Source organism: Bos javanicus, chromosome 18, assembly GCF_032452875.1.
Source record: "Bos javanicus breed banteng chromosome 18, ARS-OSU_banteng_1.0, whole genome shotgun sequence".
In the NCBI taxonomy this organism is placed as follows: Eukaryota; Metazoa; Chordata; class Mammalia; order Artiodactyla; family Bovidae; genus Bos; species Bos javanicus.
Genome location: NC_083885.1, coordinates 12,593,765 through 12,610,662, shown reverse-complemented (window position 1 = coordinate 12,610,662; position 16,898 = coordinate 12,593,765). Strand labels below are relative to the sequence as shown.

Sequence of the window (16,898 nt, the reverse complement as noted above, 5' to 3'; positions counted from 1 at the left end):
TTGTACATACACCTGCCATATCCCCCATTATGTTCAGTGTACTCGTGCGTGTGTGTGTGTGTGTGTGTGTGTGTGTGTGTGTGTGTACACAAGAGAAAGGTCACCTACAGGAAACAGAATCTGTTCCTTTTGTGTAGATGAGAACATAGAGGCAGACTTTGCATTGCCCAAGAATAGGACAATATGGTTGCTTCCGGTTTACTCAAAATCTCACTGATTTTGCTTTTATTAAGACTGGAAACCTGTTCTTGGTCTCACTGATCCACAATCAGGAGCACAGGACTAAAACTGGGACATTAGAACAGCTATTTGGATCCCTAAGTCCCAAAGCACCTCTTTCTCCTTAGCAGGGAGTAGCGCACACGGAATTGTGTAGAATCCACAGAAGATGACCCCACTGTCCATTTCTGTATGCTTTCCTCAACCAGATGAATGAGGGGCTGAGGTAAGAGAATTCCTCCTTATGTATGTATAAATACTGACGGAGTGACACATACTCCTGCCTTTTTCCTTCTACGCCAGAAAAATAATGTCTGTACTATGCTTTTTGGAATTGTAACTCTAAGATGCCATCCTTTGTAAATGACAGTATTAGAATATTTGCTTCTCCAGAAATGAGGCATCATACGTTAACAAAAGATAGCAAATCAAACATAAAGAGAAAACATTAAAAGAATATCCCACTCAGCAGAATCTTCATCTTATTGGGGACCCTCAGGCAACACCTTCCAGTCCTGGGGCTTTCCGTCCTGCCCTCCAGTCCACGCACGAGCCCTCCTCCCTCAGAAGCCAGAACCTGGGAAACACTGCTGGGGTTCCCAGATATGATCCCAGTCTCCCCTTTCCTGTTACACTGCTTATTCCCCCTAGTAATCCACTGAACCAGTCCCTGAGAGGTTAATGAAAAAACAACTTTATTCACAGAGGTTGAGACTTCAGGATAACAAAATAGCCAACAATGGCCCTTCCAGCACATTGTAAGTTAATCACAGTGATCTTGGATCTCAGCATGGTTCATCAGAGTTCTTAACATCAAGGACCCCAAAGCTCGCCCACCACAGTGTTTCCACCAGCCCGGGCAGAACTCGGACATGGACGCTCCTGGGGGTCAGTAGCAAATGGCCTTCAGCATGAATTCTCAGTCAGCTCTGTGCTTGCTAACTCTTAAATTATTCTGTTTGTCTGACATATCCTTTCCAGCATATGAACCAACAGGCTCTCGGATGTGAAGTTTGTGTTCACTTTTATATAAGTTCTGGAAACTGCTTTAATCTGCTTTAAAAAATTATCTCAAAGACCCATCTCTGCCTCCCTCCAGGAACTACTGACTGTGCTTTTCCCACATTTGATAAAATTAAAATAGCTTGGAGGTTCAGGAAATCGAGTCTCAGAACCGCCACAACAACTCAAAGAGATACCGTGAGAGCTTAGATGCATTCCCCCAAAGTTCCCAGCTGAAGTGGGCTGTGAAAACCTCAGTTTTCATAACCACATCTTTGTCTCCGACCCCTGCCCTCCCGCCCACTCCTCGCCCCAGCCTGGCAGCCACCTCCATAGGTGTTTGTTTAACTGCAGGCTCTGGGCCTGCCTGGCTGGCGCTTGGAGGGAGGAGGCGGCTGCAGTTGGCCAGAGGGCCTCCCACCAAGCCTGCTGTTCCTGGGGACCCGGAGAGCTGCTCCCACCCCTTCCCCCACCCCCGCAGACCCCAGGGGACTCCCTTGCTCTTCTGAGCGCTCACCCATCCCTACTTCCACTTGCTTTCCGTGTGCTTGTTTCACCCAACTCTTCAGATTAAAAATAGTCCTTCACTACACAGTTCTGGAAAACGTGGCAACAATCAAGATTCCCTAACCCTCGTGCACTTCCGGTGTCCCTAGAAATGTTTTGACCCCTTAAACAATAAAGCTAAGAGAACGGAGGATGTCTGTGGTTGGTAGCAGGCGTTGGAGAGCATGTGTATTGACTAAGGACCTACTGAGCTATCTATTGTAATGCAACAAAATGCTAAGTTACACAGAGTGCACTTTTTTTAACAGCGGTTGTTAATACAGACGTTCACAGGGCAACCCTTATAGTAAAAAGAATCAAGCTTTTGGCCAAAGAATATAGCGTGTTCCTTTTACTATCTAAAAGGAAAAGAGAGAAGATTTCTCTATTTACAATGAAAGTGTGGTCTCTCAGCTTCCGCCTGAACATGGTCCTAAGTCCTCACCAAGCCCTAGGATCTGCTAAAGAACCTAAAAAACAGGTTGGCCCTGGTGTCCCCACACCTGAACCTTAGGGACAAACCCAACTGTGAACACCCATCACTCCGTGGGGTCAAAAGCCAAGGCCCGGGCCACAGTAACAGGCGAGCTGGCGATGGTCAGACCGTGGCTCCTAGACAGAAAGGACCACACTGCGGCCATCTGTCTGCCCTCCGGTTGTCTGGGCCCTCCCCCACTCCCTCCGGACGCGCAGGACCTGTTTGGGTGCTAGTGGAAGATCATGCCATCAGACTGACCTAAGGTTCAAGGAATTTTCCTGTGCCTGCGGTGGGAGGTCTGAGATGCCCAAGTCGCAGCGTGGGCAGGGTCTTTTCAATCTCCGAAGCTGCTCCGGTTCTGGGAAGGTCCGTCTTGCAGGAGGCAGGGGAGTGTGCTCACTCGTGCAGCTGAGGATGCTAATACTTCCCACGATCCATAGGCAGGCAGAGGAAATCATTTATTTAAAAATGCGACTTCTTTCCCAGTGGTGGAAGCCCTGCTCGGTCACACGGAGCTCAGACCTGGGCGAGGGAAAGGAGCCGCCGTCTGCTTTACTGGAAATGAAGCACCGCTTCCGGGAGCTGCAGGGGGAAATAGGAGAGAAAGGGGATCCCGAGCTGGTAGAAGCCACCCTGGACGTGCGGGTCGAGCATCAGGGAAGCGTTGAAAGGCGGACGGAGGCTGGAGGAGGTGGCCAGAAGCGAGGCGCCCAGACAGCCGCCGGGCCCCTGCTTGGCGACCCCCAGGAGCTCGCCCCCTCCAGCCGGCTTCTGCCCCTGCCGTCGGGCCAGGATGCTGTCTATGCTGAAGCTCTTGGACTTGTCCGAGCTCTTCGGAGAGCTGCGGGAGGCGGGGCGCGGAGGAGTCCCCCGGCCGTCCACCGTGCGCTCAGGCTGGCCGACAGCCACCGCCGCTGCGCCCTGGAGCGTGTCGCCCGCGTCACCCTCTGGGGACCCGGGCCTGGGCCAGGGGAGTGACGCCGGCGGCGGAGAGGAGGCTTCCCGAAGGGGCGAGGGGCGCGCGGGCGCTCTTTCCTGGATGGGGGTCGCGGGGCGGGGGCGCCCTCCGGCGCTCTGCACCTCAGGCGGCGCCTCTGCGCCGCGCTCCTGCGTCTCGGCGCGGACCCGCTTGGCCTCCGGGCCCCCCGGGCCGGGCTTGGGCTTCCTCTTCCGGCGCCGGTAGTTGCCGTTCTCGAACATATCCAGGCATCGAGGGTCCAGTGTCCAGTAGCTGCCCTTGCCGGGCCGCCCTTTCTCGCGGGGTACCTTGACGAAGCAGTCGTTGAGCGAGAGGTTGTGGCGGATGCTGTTCTGCCAGCCCTGCCGGTTGTCGTGATAGAAGGGGAAGCGGTCCATGATGAACTGGTAGATGCCGTTGAGTGTGACCCTCTGCTCAGGCGCATCCTGGATCGCCATGGCGATGAGCGCGATGTAGCTGTAGGGAGGCTTCTGGGGGGGCTCCACCCTGCCCGAGGCGGCCAGCGCGCCCGCAGGGGCGAAGGCCAGAGGCAGCCCGGGTCTCTCGGGGCCGTACAAATAGAGCATGGGCGAGGTGGCCAGAGCAGGCAGCCGGGGGCTGAAGAGGTGGCTCATGGCGAGCGGGAGCCCGCGCTGCGCTCCCGGCGACGCCGGCGACCGGGCGGCTTAGGGACGGCGCCCCGCGCCGCAAGGGCCCTCCCGGGGAGCCTGCCCTGCGTCTGCCTCCCGCTCTGCCGCTCTCCCCAGCCGCTCCGCGCTCTGTCCCTTCTTCATGGCTTTAAAAATGTTAAATAATTGTTGTAAGTTTGCTATTATATGTTGACTTAGCGCTGGAAAATAAATTGTCTATGATAAACAGTCGCTGTGTTCTCAGCCCACCCACATTAATTAAAATTTCATTGCTGAAAAACTCCAAGCTTTTCCCTCCACGTGTCTTTTTGATACCAGCCAATCGGTTTCAGGGTTATTCCTTCATTTGTTTATAGAATTAGTCTGTTGATAAGTCCGCCCACCCAAGTTGAATCAAGCTGTGTTTATTTGGAAAAATTTCCGGGCACCCAATATATAAACGCACTGATCTGATGTTTGAAATATCACGTCCACCCCTTGACGCTGTAAGCACACACAGTCAGTCAGGCAGGATGTGGATCGAGGTGGCTCGGGAGCAGGGTCTGCCCCGCCAGGAAGACGAGGTGGAGGTGGGAGGGGCGCAGGGGTGTTTTACCTATGGCCTAGGGGAGCCCCCGAAATCCCATGGCCTCCCACAAAAGACCTCTTCTTCTCCCAGGCTTAGTAGGAGATGGAGAGATGACACAGTCTCATAAATGCCTTCTGAGGTCTTGGAGAGCTCTTAGATATTTTAGCAGGGGAGAGGAGATAGATGAACGTCTGATTAGAAGAGGATGCAGCCCTCCTGGGAGACATCCTCAGGATACCCTGGAGGAACTGGGGGTGGGGTGTGCTCCCCAGGGGCCTCGCATCCCCAAAATGGGCAGGCCTGCCCCCCTAGGGCTCCCTGTGGATCCAAGAAGAGGACCCCAGGACCCCAGCTTTTCCGATGCCGATGGCACAGGGCACTGAGAGTTGGCAAAGGCGTGCAGTAGCGGGTCCACAGCTTGGTTAGGGGCAAGTTTCAAAATCACCCCTTTTGGAGAATCGAGGGGGAGAAGCTAAGGTCTTTCTGATGGGGCCGAGATTGCAAGGAGGAACACCATAAAAGGGGAATTTGGCAGCTGGCGCGGGAGAGCTGGTATTTGTGAATGCGGGTCTCTTGCTTTATATTCTGCGCTTTCCTGTTTATAACAAGGAGGGGGTTATAACAACTTTACAAGTGCACGCAGCTGGCCCATGATTACATTAAGCATTTGGGAAGCCTGCTAGCTTCCCCCCCACCCCACCCTACCCCACCCACTCACCCTGGGGTGTAAGCACTCCCCACCCTGACTCATTTTACATTTAGCCACGTCCTGGTTTGAATCAAAAACCTTGATGATGCTGATTTAGAAGGCGGTGTCTGCCCTACTCTGCCGCCTTTGGGGAGGGGGGTGGATTGGCACTTAACGTGACTAGTTCCTGTTTATGATCTTTGCTGGATATATTTTAAAAGAAAGAAAAAGCTCAGGATAACTAAATTAACATCTCATTGAGTAAACCCTGTGGATGCCCAAGAAGAAGAGGGAGGGGTGAAGATGGCACGTGGGGGTGGCTTGAGGAAGGACACTAAAGGTGCCTTAAGGCACGTTTGCTGCTTAACCCCTTAAGGGCTGTCCCACTGGCACACAGGCAGCACCATGCTGGGGACCAGCTGCTGGGGCGCGGGCCATCTCTGAACGTGGAAAAGCAGGGACAATCCCAACTTTAAAATGGAGGATCCAGAAGGTAAAGTCTGTGTTTGGGGGTTCCGGAGAGACCACAGGGGAGCAGGGACCGTTGAAATACCTAAAAGGAACTCGCTGACAGGGTCGAAAAACCGGTTTGGGTGCAGGCAGGGCTTGAGGGAGAGCCAGGTCAGGCCCCTGTCCCCAGCACTGCTTGTCTAACTCAAGCCCAGTGTCCCGCTGGTCCCCGCCTCGGTCTCGAGGATGGCCCTCTAGCCAAGAGGGGGCGCGACTCTGTATTCTTTCTGGATCCCCAGAAAGGGGGTGCTTTCATCGGAGCACTCCCCTTCGATCCTGGGATGGAAAAAGAACCTCAGTGTCGGCGCTTCTGCAGCCCACGGGCTCCACGGGCTCCAGAGTCACCCCAACCCTCCAGATCAGCGCACCTCCTGCAAGCTCAAGTTTGCATCCAACCTCGGTGCCGGCCCCAACAGACCCAGAGCGAGAGACACACTGCTGTTGCTCCGCGGTCCCTCGCCCCCCACCTCCTGACCCGAGCCCTCCCTGGAGTTTTCCGGACACCCAGCGTCCAGCACGCACAGCCCTGCCTGAGGCGCGCCACCGCGGCGCTCCTTCTAAACTAGGAGGCAAATCCGAGCTTGAATTCGTACAATGATAAACACCGCCCAATTTGGGCATGGGCGGGACGCAGGCGGAGACACACGCGGCTGGTGGGCAGGGCACTGATAGTAAAGAAAAAACAACCCCAGTTCTAGCGGCCGTCTGGAGAGGCGCGTCCCGCTCCACGTGCTGGCAGCAGTTAGCAACCTCTCTGGGAGGTTCTGGCCACAGAACTCCTGCATGGCGCCCCAACCCGGCTCCGGCGAGGGGTCGGATCCTGGGTTCCCAGGTGAAGTGTGTAACCGAAGCCGAGGACGCTGCCGGCAGGAGCCCCGAGCGGAGGCTTATTTCCGGGGAGCGCAGGACACAGGCGCCGAGAGCCGAGTGTGGATGCGCCCTCGTGCGGAAGCTCTGTCGGGAGACTCTCACTGGGAGACCGGCCGAGCCTGGGAGACGGCGGGGAGACAGGGTGACTCAGAGAGCCAGATGGAGACACTGACCGTTCCCTGCAGGTTCAGAAGTCTTCAGATCCCGGAAAAGCATTCATCTGTGAAGTCAGTGGGCGCGGGTCTCCCAGAAATCATGCTTCCGGAAGGACCGCGGCAGTTCCAACTCGGGGGCCCAAGAACAAATTGGGTTCAGCGTGGGACGAACCATTCCCAGCGCCCTGGCAGGAAGCCTGCTCCTGGGGCTGGTCAGGCAACCAGCCGGGACCACAGAGGCCTCACAGACAAAGGCTGGGTGGGGGGAGAGCGGCTGCTCTTGCGCCCCACCCCCATACGCCCTTCTTCTGTTTCACCGGTAAATAAAGAAGGCTGACATTCAAGTGAACCATAATCTGCGTCGTGTTCCCGATTATCCGCCTCGCTTTTCTAAGTGTGAAGACAGTTAACAGTGTGTGTGTGTGTGTGTGTGTGTGTGTGTGTGTGTGTGTGTAGAGGTGGAGTGAATGAACGATTCTTCCTTAAGTCTGAGAAGAGTAGCGCTAAAAAGATGTAAGATCGCTTTACTGACAACCTAAAATGTTGAGAATGATGAGAATAAGGATAACATTAATAGCTAATTCTGTCTTGAATTACTATGCACTGGCACTCTTCTAAGTGCTTTCCTTGAATTAAGTCACTCCATTCTCACAGTAATCCTAAGAAACAGAACTTTTAAAGAAATCATTCCCATTCTGCAGACCAGGAAACTGAGGCCAGGAATTTGACTTGCCTCAGGTCTTCAAAAGGAAGTGTTCCAAAGACAGGAAAACAGTCACATTTATAATAGCTACTGTGTGTGGATGCCAAGGACCCTGTGGAAATTCTGTTGAGAACCCTGGCACCATCTACGGAAGATGGGAGGATGGATTTGCCCATTTTACAGATGAGGAGACTGAGGCCAGGCAGAGAGCACCAGAAAACAATGAAGGTAGTGAATAGCACAGGTTGGAATCCACATGGTTTCCTCCAAAGGTGGGTTCACTGCGGTCTGACACCCTCAGTTGAGCACAGAAGCTAAGAGGTGTGTCTGGAGTAATCAAGGTGGGGGGAAGGGGAACCCTCTGGAGAGGAGAGGTCTGTGCTGCCCCTCCCCCAAGAGCTGGGAGATTTTGGGCATCCTGAGTAGGAGACCCAGAGTCCTCACTTACACCCTGCCAAAACCGGGGAGACTCTTTCCTCCCTTGCTCTCCTCTCCCATTTTGAAAGGATGGGGAGCAGTGTCGTCTGCTTCTCTCAGGGGAAGTGAGCCACGAAGGTAAGGGCTGGCTGGTCAGCTGATGCTGATTTAGTCCCGAAGAGCAGGGGCAGTTGGGGCCCGGGCACTGCCTTGCCCAAGCACATCAGCATGTAGCTCGATGTACGCAGCTAATTGAGATCCAAGGATCCTTTCTCTTCGGTTGTCCAGGTACATCCTAATAGCAACAGTCCTTACGATGGACTGGACGTTTGGAAGCACTTTGCACACGGGTATTGGGTTCCTTGGTCCTGTCACTTTTTCAGTTGAGAAAGGGGCTCAGAGAGCTTGAGGTAACATGCCCCAGGTGCATGAACCCTCAGCTGGCCTGTGCGCGTAGGGCTTGAGTTGGTGCTCTGGTTGAGTTGGGTTCTGGTTAGAGAAAAAGTTTCCTCTGGGGAGACCATCTGGTAAAATAACATGAGGGCACAGAGAGTGTCCAGAGGGTTTGCTGGAAAGGTAGGACCCAAGGTCAAGGGCCACTGAGCCTCCCTGAGGTCAGCGTGTCTCTCTGGCCTCGGTGACCTCCCAGCCTGGGTGGGCATGTGGACAGAGCACAAAGCGCTCCCCAACTCCATCCCCCTCAAAGGGACCATGGATGCTAGCAAGCTTGTCAAGCTGTCCACATACCCCCTTCCTGCGTTTCAGCCTCCACACACTCAAAGCCCCAGGATAAAGCCCCACAGACCTGACACAGCAAAACCTGTAACACCAGTAAGACACCTTTGAGATCCAAACTTCACACAAGCTCCGTCCTTCTGCTGCAGAGCAGAAGCGCTGCCGCAGCGGAGAAAGAAAACCTTGCATGAGCTGAGGTCCCAGCCTTGGGAGCTGCCTGAAACTTTCCCCCCTTTCTCACATGCCTCTGTCAAAAAGCAACATCTCAGATGCCTTGGTGAGCTGAGGCCATGTAAGACAGAGGCCGGCAGGGAATGCTTCTCAAAGTTTGGGAAAGCATTTCAAGTATGTGGTACCAGCAGGCACACTGGGTGGCTCTGACCAGTGTGTTCCACTCACCTGGAGTCTGGCCTCCCAGCACCCCTGGCTTGGCCGCACCTACAGGCGCTGAACCTCAGAGCTCTACTTCTCCACTGACCCTACACTCTGAGCGCAGGAGCCCAGGGTCCGGACAATGCAGGTTGTCACATCCCCTGAGACACCCTGAACAGGCTCTGAGCCCCCAGTGCCTTCTGTTCATTCTTCAGGGGAATCTTTTCCCGGTGGCTCATCTGCAAAGGATCTGCCTGCCAATGCAAGAGATGCAGGTTCTACCCCTGGGTCGGGAAGCTTTTCTAGAAAAGGAAATGGCAACCCACTCTAGGATCCTTTCCTGGAAAATCCCACGGACAAAGGAGCCTGGCAGACTACAGTCCATAGGGTTACAAAGAATTGGATACGACTGAGCTATTTGGCACATACATTCCCATTGGCCAACCTGGCTCAAAACCCTTGTCCGGTTTTTTGGGTGAGGGCTGGGGCTGAGGATGGAGATGAGGTTGGAGGCAGTGACCACTCAGCCTCCAGGGACCTGGGAACTCTGCTCTGTACTTCGGGTGAAGCTCACCAACCTCTCCCGGGCTCAGAGACAACCTTCCAGGCAGTCTTGGGTAAAGGGGAGGAGGTGGACACCCAAAGATCTATGAGCCAAATGGTGACGTTCCTGGGACCCTGAATTTTCTTCTCCCTTTAACTTCTGGTCGTTACCTCTTAGGAGCAGAGCACAGGAGCGAGGCTAAGTGAGGGCCCATCGCAGGAGCCGAGGATGAAGGAAAAAGCACACCCGGCAGCCAGCACTGCCCTTGCACTCACCTGCTCATTTTACAGATGAGAAGACTGAGGCCAGGAAAGAAAGGTACCTGTTCACACGGCAAGATGTGCTCCTATGACCCCCTAGCCCACTGCTCCAGCAATTTGAGAGTGCACATGGACACCGATTTTGGCGTCTTCCGGGACAAGCCACTTGGACCAGGGCAGTGAGGGCCGCCAGGCCGTAGACCCAAATCTGGCCGCGGGAGAGAGGCCCAGCTCTCAGCTTTGGATAAAAGCTCTCTGAGTCTCACAAGAAGCAGAGGCTACTCCAGTTGCGGCCCCTCCAGGGCTGAGAACCAGGGTACTCAAAGGCCACTGGGTCTCTCTGACGGCCTTTACCTCTCAAAACCGGACCCTGGGGAGAGACAAAATCCACCCAGCCAAGGCCAGTGAGGGACGCAGGGTTATGTCTATGGGAAACGGTCTCTGTCATGGTGCTCGGGTCGCTTCTGTTTTATTCGCAGTATCTTTGAGACCTGCCCGGCTGTATCTTACTGGGTCAGGAAGAAACATGGCTATCACACGCGGCTTCATGCAAACTGCGTCTGTGGACCGCAGAGCCGCCCAAGCAAGGAGTCCTGGCAGCCTGAGACGGGCATTCCGGCCCTTCCAGCCCCGGCCTCCTTTCCCCAGTTCCTCCAAGGCCCCGGGACTCCCGAGGAGAACAGCGGGGGAAGGAGCTGCGTGTGGATGGATCCGTGGGGCCAGGACGTCCCCCGCCCTGGGTCCTCCGCCCCGCGTCGCGCGCCGTTTGTGCTCTCCAGCGGCAGACGCGAAGACCAGCAAGGCCACCGGCGATGCCTCGGCTCTGCGCTCAGCCTAGTCGGCTTGCCCTTCCTACTCCGCAGAGCGACGGGCGCCCCAGGCCGCGGAGCCCGGCGGCCGCGCGGGCTGCCGAAGGCCGAAGGCCGGGGCTGGGCCTGGCTCCGAGAGCCGCGCCGGGGCCCGCACGCGCCGGCCTCCGCGCGCCCCAGGCTCTGACTCGCCTCCACCCCACGGCCTCCAGAGGCCCCGGGTGACGCTCCCAACACATTCCCCAGGTGCCCAGGTTCCTAGGGGACTGGAAAGGGCCCTCGCCCTGGGTTCCATGGCCTTCTGGAGCTACCCGGTCAGGTGAGCGGCCCATGCACAGCGGGGACTTCTTTAAGAGACTTTCGCAAAGGTAGGAGACCCCAGCGGGTGTCATGACAGATCAGGTGTCTGACCGGTGGGTTCCACTTCTCTCTCCGTTGTTTTCCCTGTGTCTCTGAGACCTCCTTTGAGTTCCAGATCTTAAGGTGAGAGCAGGCTTTCAGGGAGGACTCTCTAAAACACCTGGGGAAGAAGAACCCGCTAGAACCCTCTCCTAAAGGGGAGGAAAGTGAAACCCCAGTGCCCTGAGCCGCAAGCAGCGATCTGCGGCCTGATTCTGCCGCTCAGAGAATGGTCTCCGGGGTCTCTCCCTCTCTGTTTCTGGTCCTTCCCACTCACTAAGCACCAAGCACCTTGGCTCACCCCTCCTGCGGTCACAAAAAGGAGTAAAATGCAGCCCTCATGTCTTAACCAGCTGCCACCTCTGGGGCCATAGATTGAAAGAATCTGTATTGCACATATGGGGGAAATTATTATGCTCAAACTTTCCCCAGTGCTATTTCAGCATAATACAGAGACAAAATGGCATGTTAAAAACAACAGAATACCCAGGTTACATTCAAGGCCACCGTATCCAGGAAAATCATTATCTCCTGAAGTGTTAAGTTCAGGGAGCTGCACTCCAGGGAAGGTTACAGCTCACCTGCTGGGGTGGGAAACACATTCCCAGTTTGGAGCTCTGGACCCCAAAGTCACACACAGAGAGACCAGGAGGGGTTCAGCCAGTGAAACAGATAGTAAAGCCATTTCCCCCCGCAGCTGTACCTCACAGAGGCTGTGTTGCTATTTAAAATTTTAAGGACGCGATATCAAAATTGAAAAGTCATCTGTCATTTAAAATCTTGTAAAGTCTGACAAATTTAAAACTCTAAAAGCATTGTAAATTATTTTTGAAGCGCTATGAGGCTTTAAAGTTTTTCACTGCAATAGGGTAAAGATTAAGAAATCAAATCCAGAAGTAGAGAGGTCTCAAATTCACCTCTGATCTGGCCACTCCCAGGGACCTTCATTAAATGGTACAGAATCAATCCCCTTTGGATTTTCAAAATCCTGGTTCAGATCCTTTTCTGGAAAACTATTAAAGTGCGGAAGGAAGCCCGCATTTTAGGAAATTGAGGAAAAGCAGGATTCCCCCTGGTTCGCTGGTAGCTAATGGAAAATGTTTATCTTCCCCTCCCTCACCTCCTAAATTGGAGCTGGTTGGACATTGGGATGGAATGGTAGTGTTTGTTTTGACTATTGGCATGTTTTTCTGCATTTAACAAAATGCATTACAGCAAATGTCATTACGGCTCACAGCCCTTCAGGCAGCCACATCCAACCAGGACTGGTTCTCAATTGCCTGGGTCAGGGGGGGATTCTGAATTAATCAAAAGCCTTTTCTGACACTAGCAGGACAATAGGGGAGTTCCCGCAGTCCTCTGTGCTCATCTGTAGATGTCTACACATTTACCCACCTGTGTAACAAAAATAATCAAAACAGGTGGATTGGTGACCACACCTCATTTTTTAAAATTTGAGAATACAAACACACTGTCCGGACTTTGGGCAGAAAAACAACATGGGTTTATTTTAAGGCAAGTACAACAATTAAGACCACATAAGACAAACACAGGTGAAGTTAAATTTTTAGTGTTTTTTTTTTTTTTTTTCTTTTAGGAATGCTGGGGGAGGAATCTACGATACATCACCATCACACTTTGTAAATAAAAAGTATCAGATACTTGACTTCTTTATCCGCCAACAACAACAAAATAAATTATTTTCTTGTTTTGTAAAAGACCTACAACTGGGAAAAGAATTATGTCTCATAATTGTACAGGGAAGGGAGGAAACCCCACATAGGTTTCTTGAATTTTCACTTTGGCAGTTAGAAATGGTCGGGCAAGATGAGAAATTATCCAGTGAACTCAACTTTAAATATTATATTAATGGCTCTGAAAAACAACAAAAAATAGCCTGATTACAAATCCACACACTTGTACAGCACGGTTAGAGAAATTTAAAATTACACACAGCACATACATAATCTATAGAGACCCCCATAGACCTATGGGGGTCTCTACAGAGAGTCATTACTGGGTCGCTATGGGATTTGGTCCATAAGTTATAATTTTTGAAACCCCGAATGGAGCAGTGAGCACAGCCATCTTGGAAGGGGGGGGGGGTGGGATTTTTAAATCATTATTCATTTCGTTGGGCCGCGTCCCTGTACTGGGGCTTCTTGGGATCTCAGAAACGGGGCGGCGAGTTAAAGTTACCTGCAGCTTCGCAGAGGGCGGAGGCTGGCATGCGCGCTCTCTCTGCTCCCGGGTCTGCGGAAAAAGCGGTGGGCAAGTTTTGGTTCTTTTTGCGTCTCTGCAGCCTGAATTGTCTGAGAGGGTCGCGTCTGGGAGGCGAAGCCGGAGCGGGCCAGGGCAGAGGAGGGCCGGGACAGGTCAGTATTTCGTGCAGTCATAGGAGTACGGAGCCGCGTGGCGGTAGAGGGATGGCGTGGATCTGTAGGGCAGCTGACAGCTCGCGTTGCTGCTCACCTGGGGTTCCCCGAGGGTCGAGTTCTCAATCCCCAGCCGGTGGGAGTTGAACATCTCCCTGACGTTAGGGAAAGTCTGCTGCTGGGCCGCGAACGTGTGGCCGGAAAGGTGGTTCAGGTCCCCGCTGTGGTTGAGATACCAGGAGGCCGCCTGGGCCGCGGCAGCCCCGGGCTGCGGCGCCGGCTGCGGCTGGGGAGCCGGCGGGGGCGGCGGCGCCTGCGGGTGGTGGTGGCCGTGATGCTGGTGGTGGTGGCCAGCGGAGGCGGCGAGCGCGCCCTCCTGGCCGGCGGCGAGGTTGAGGGCGCTTAGGGGCGATGTGGGGCCGCTCGGGTGGTCCGAGAGGGCCTCGTCCAGAGCGGGCGGGACGCACATGTGCGCCGGCCGCTCGGCCCCGGTGTACAGGCTCATGGCGCGCATGCTGCACTGGTAGCCCCCGGCGCCCGCAGCCTCCAGGCCTTGCGCGCACGGCTGGCCATAGGCGGCTGGCGGCGCGGCGGCGTAGGGCAGCGCCAGCGGCGGCACCACCAGGCCCGCGCGCCCGGCCGCGGGGCTCAGCTCGCCGCCGGGCGGCGACGTTCGCAGCGTCATGATATTCTCCACGCTGAAGCCGGGCAGCCCGTTGGGCGCGCCCGCGTGGGGCTCCGGCAGCGAGCCGTCAGGGGAGCCGGCGGGCGTGGAGGCCGCGCTGCGCGGGCTACCCTGCAGCGCGCTCTCGGGGCTCAGTGTCTCCACCTTGGTGATGACCGGCAGCGCCGGCGACGCCGCCTCGCTCTTGATCACCACCTTCTTCTCGGCCTCCTTGGGGGTGTCCGCTAGAGGGGGACCGGCCGGAGCGCCCTTGGACGCCGCCGGGGGCGGCTCCTTGAGGTGGGCGCGCTCCTCCTTCTCCTTGGGCACGTCTTTCTTCTTGAAGCGCCGCCGGCGCCGCAGGAAGCTGCCGTTCTCGAACATGTTGTAGGAGTCCGGGTCCAGGGTCCAGTAGCTGCCCTTGCCAGGTTTCTTGTCGTCGCGGGGCACCTTGACGAAGCACTCGTTGAGCGAGAGGTTGTGGCGGATGCTGTTCTGCCAGCCCTGCTTGTTCTCCCGGTAGAAGGGGAAGCGGTCCATGATGAACTGGTAGATGCCGTTCAGGGTGATCTTCTTCTCCGGCGCGTTCTGGATGGCCATGGTGATGAGCGCGATGTAGCTGTAGGGCGGTTTCACCAGGTCCTTGGGCGCCGCGGGCTGGTGGTGGTGATACGGCGCGTAGGAGCGGCCCATGCCCGCGCCGTACTGCTCCGGGTGGCCCGAGTAGACGCCCATGGGGCTGGTCATGCCTCCGTAGCTGCCCGCCGCGCGGTAGTAATTCTGCTCGCTCAAGTAGGGCACCACTCCCAGGGCGTTGGGGTCGGACACAGAGTAGCGCGCCTGCATGCTGCGTCCGAGACGGCTAGCCACCGCCTGCGCGCACGGACCGCGAGGAAGGCCCTACGAGAGCGAGCGCGAGCGAGAGAGGAAAGAAGGGAGCCGGTGGGGGGAGCCCCGGGCGCCTGGAAGCCTCAGGGGTGAGCTGGAGGAGGCGCCGGCGCGGGGCGCCCGCCTTCGGGTCGGGAAGGGGCGCTCGCTTTCAGCGGACCGGGCGGAGCAGCATCTTGGAAGGCGCGCCCCGGCGAACGCAGCGCCGGCCCCAGCGAACGCAGCGCCGGCCCCGGCTCACTCCTCGCTTGTTCCCGGGACTCGGCGGGCGGCCGGGGACCAAGCGGAGACGCCGCGCGCGCGGTGGACCAAGGCAGGCCGCTCGGTCCGCGTCAGGAAAGGAAGGCGGCTATCCAAGCCCCCCCCTCAGCAGATCGGCAGCCCTGAGGGTCGGCGAGCCGGGGTCCAGAGTGCTGCCCTGCCGAGCCCGGAAAAAGAGGCAAAGTCCCTTTTAGGGAATGGGAAAAGTTTCAAAAGTCTTCTTGGAGAAAGCGAGGTTTTACTTTCCCCCGGCCACGCCCCCTCCGGGAACTTTGGACCAATAAGACGGCCGCTGTGGGGACTTGGACCCAATCAGGACGATGAGCGCCGGAATCCGTCGGCTCTAAGACCCAGCCGCGCAGAACCAGACTTTCCTGCAACCCAGTCTTAACTTGAAAAGATTTTTTTTTCCTTAAAAAGAGTTATATCTTATTAAAATTTATTTTATTATCACATTTTGGTTAATGGGCCCACGTGCCCAGAGCAAAAAAAAAAAAATTGGCGCTCCTTTGCAGATAAAAGTGAGTTTGAGATATAAAATCGAATTGATTAATGTAGTCCAATATCTCCCCAAAGACCTTGTAAGTAGCAAAGAACCTGGGACTGTTTTTCTTATTAATGAGTGATGAGGCGAATAATTAGATTTCCTAATTGTGGGGGCCCAGGTGTAATGGATTCCAAGTAAATGTGTTGAATTGGAATGGAGAGGCCTCCTCTGGATGTGGTCATTATTTAAGCAAATAATTAATAATCAACGGGGAGTTTCCAGGTTCAGGGCCGTCAAGAATAACCTATAAATGTTTAAGAGGCGAATTATAGAAACCGAGTGCCCCTCACCCCTACCTGAGGAGGCAGGCCCAGGCGTCTATAGGGGATATAGGCAGATAAGCGAAGTGGGGAACGTAGCGATGCCTCCAGAATATAATCCTCTAAACTTGCCGTGGATTCGGTAAAGCATCCCCGACATCGGTTGCTGTGTTGTGGGGTTTGGGGAAGAGAGGGAAATAATTCTGCTCATCTCCCCCTCTGCCCTCCGGCGTAGACGCTCGTAGCCCACCAACCCCAGCCTCGCCGCGTCGCTCGCTTTTCCCAGAGATAAATTCCCTTTGACAGGCTGACTCCCGCGCTCCCCGAAGCCGGGAACAATGCACCAGCCACCCGGCCCTGCGGCAGAGCTGGGCTCCCCTGCCCGCGAGGAGAAACCCGAGCCGCAGTCGGTGGGGGCTTCGTCGGGGACGCGCGTCCGTGGCGCGGGCTCCCGACCGCGGCCCCGCCGGCAGAAACCCTCAGCCCCGCGCGCAGCCCCCGCCTCCCGCTCCTGGCGAAGCCCCCTCGGGAGTCTCCGAGTTGATTTTCTGTATGTTAGTCTTTTTTGTTTGGCTGCGGTTTGATAAGGTGATCTGGGCACCCCGGCTCCGTGCGAGGATGGGGCAAGCGACTGCAAATGGTTCAAGACACCTCGGGAGACAGTATTATTCTGGATACGAACCTAGAGCGACTCGGAGATCCTCGCCCTTCAGAGCTTTCTCCTTCTCTCGAGGAATCCCGGGAAGTTTGTTTATTTGTGCACTGAGTATTTATTTCTTCAGCACCTCGAATAATCAGGTCCCCTTTCGCTCGCTTCCCCGAAGGGCAGGACACTCTGTGACGGGCTAAACGCTGGTCAGAATTCTTCTGGAAGTTGTCTATCCGGTTGGGTAGTGGAAGAAGACTTCGGATAAAACTTTTGTATTTCAGGATTCCTTTTCCCCTCCTCACTGTCCCCATCAGTTGTTTATAAGATCCCCAAGAAAAGGGTTTTCGAGAATCTACCGTCAGCCTTAGCTT

General features: G+C 55.4%; 3 protein-coding genes across 3 annotated transcripts in view; 1 reads left to right on the top strand and 2 right to left on the bottom strand.

Annotated features, from left to right (window-relative positions):
- MTHFSD (methenyltetrahydrofolate synthetase domain containing) overlaps positions 1-16,898 on the top strand; it is a 249,990-nt gene that overhangs the window by 210,121 nt on the left and 22,971 nt on the right. The gene's annotated exons all lie outside the window — the stretch shown is intronic.
- Positions 894-8,815, bottom strand: FOXL1 (forkhead box L1). The gene has a single exon (XM_061386937.1). The coding sequence runs from the start codon at positions 3,836-3,838 to the stop codon at positions 2,798-2,800; it is 1,041 nt and encodes a 346-aa protein (XP_061242921.1). The 5' UTR covers positions 3,839-8,815; the 3' UTR covers positions 894-2,797.
- On the bottom strand, positions 12,438-15,024 carry FOXC2 (forkhead box C2). Its single transcript, XM_061386936.1, has one exon. The coding sequence runs from the start codon at positions 14,766-14,768 to the stop codon at positions 13,260-13,262; it is 1,509 nt and encodes a 502-aa protein (XP_061242920.1). The 5' UTR covers positions 14,769-15,024; the 3' UTR covers positions 12,438-13,259.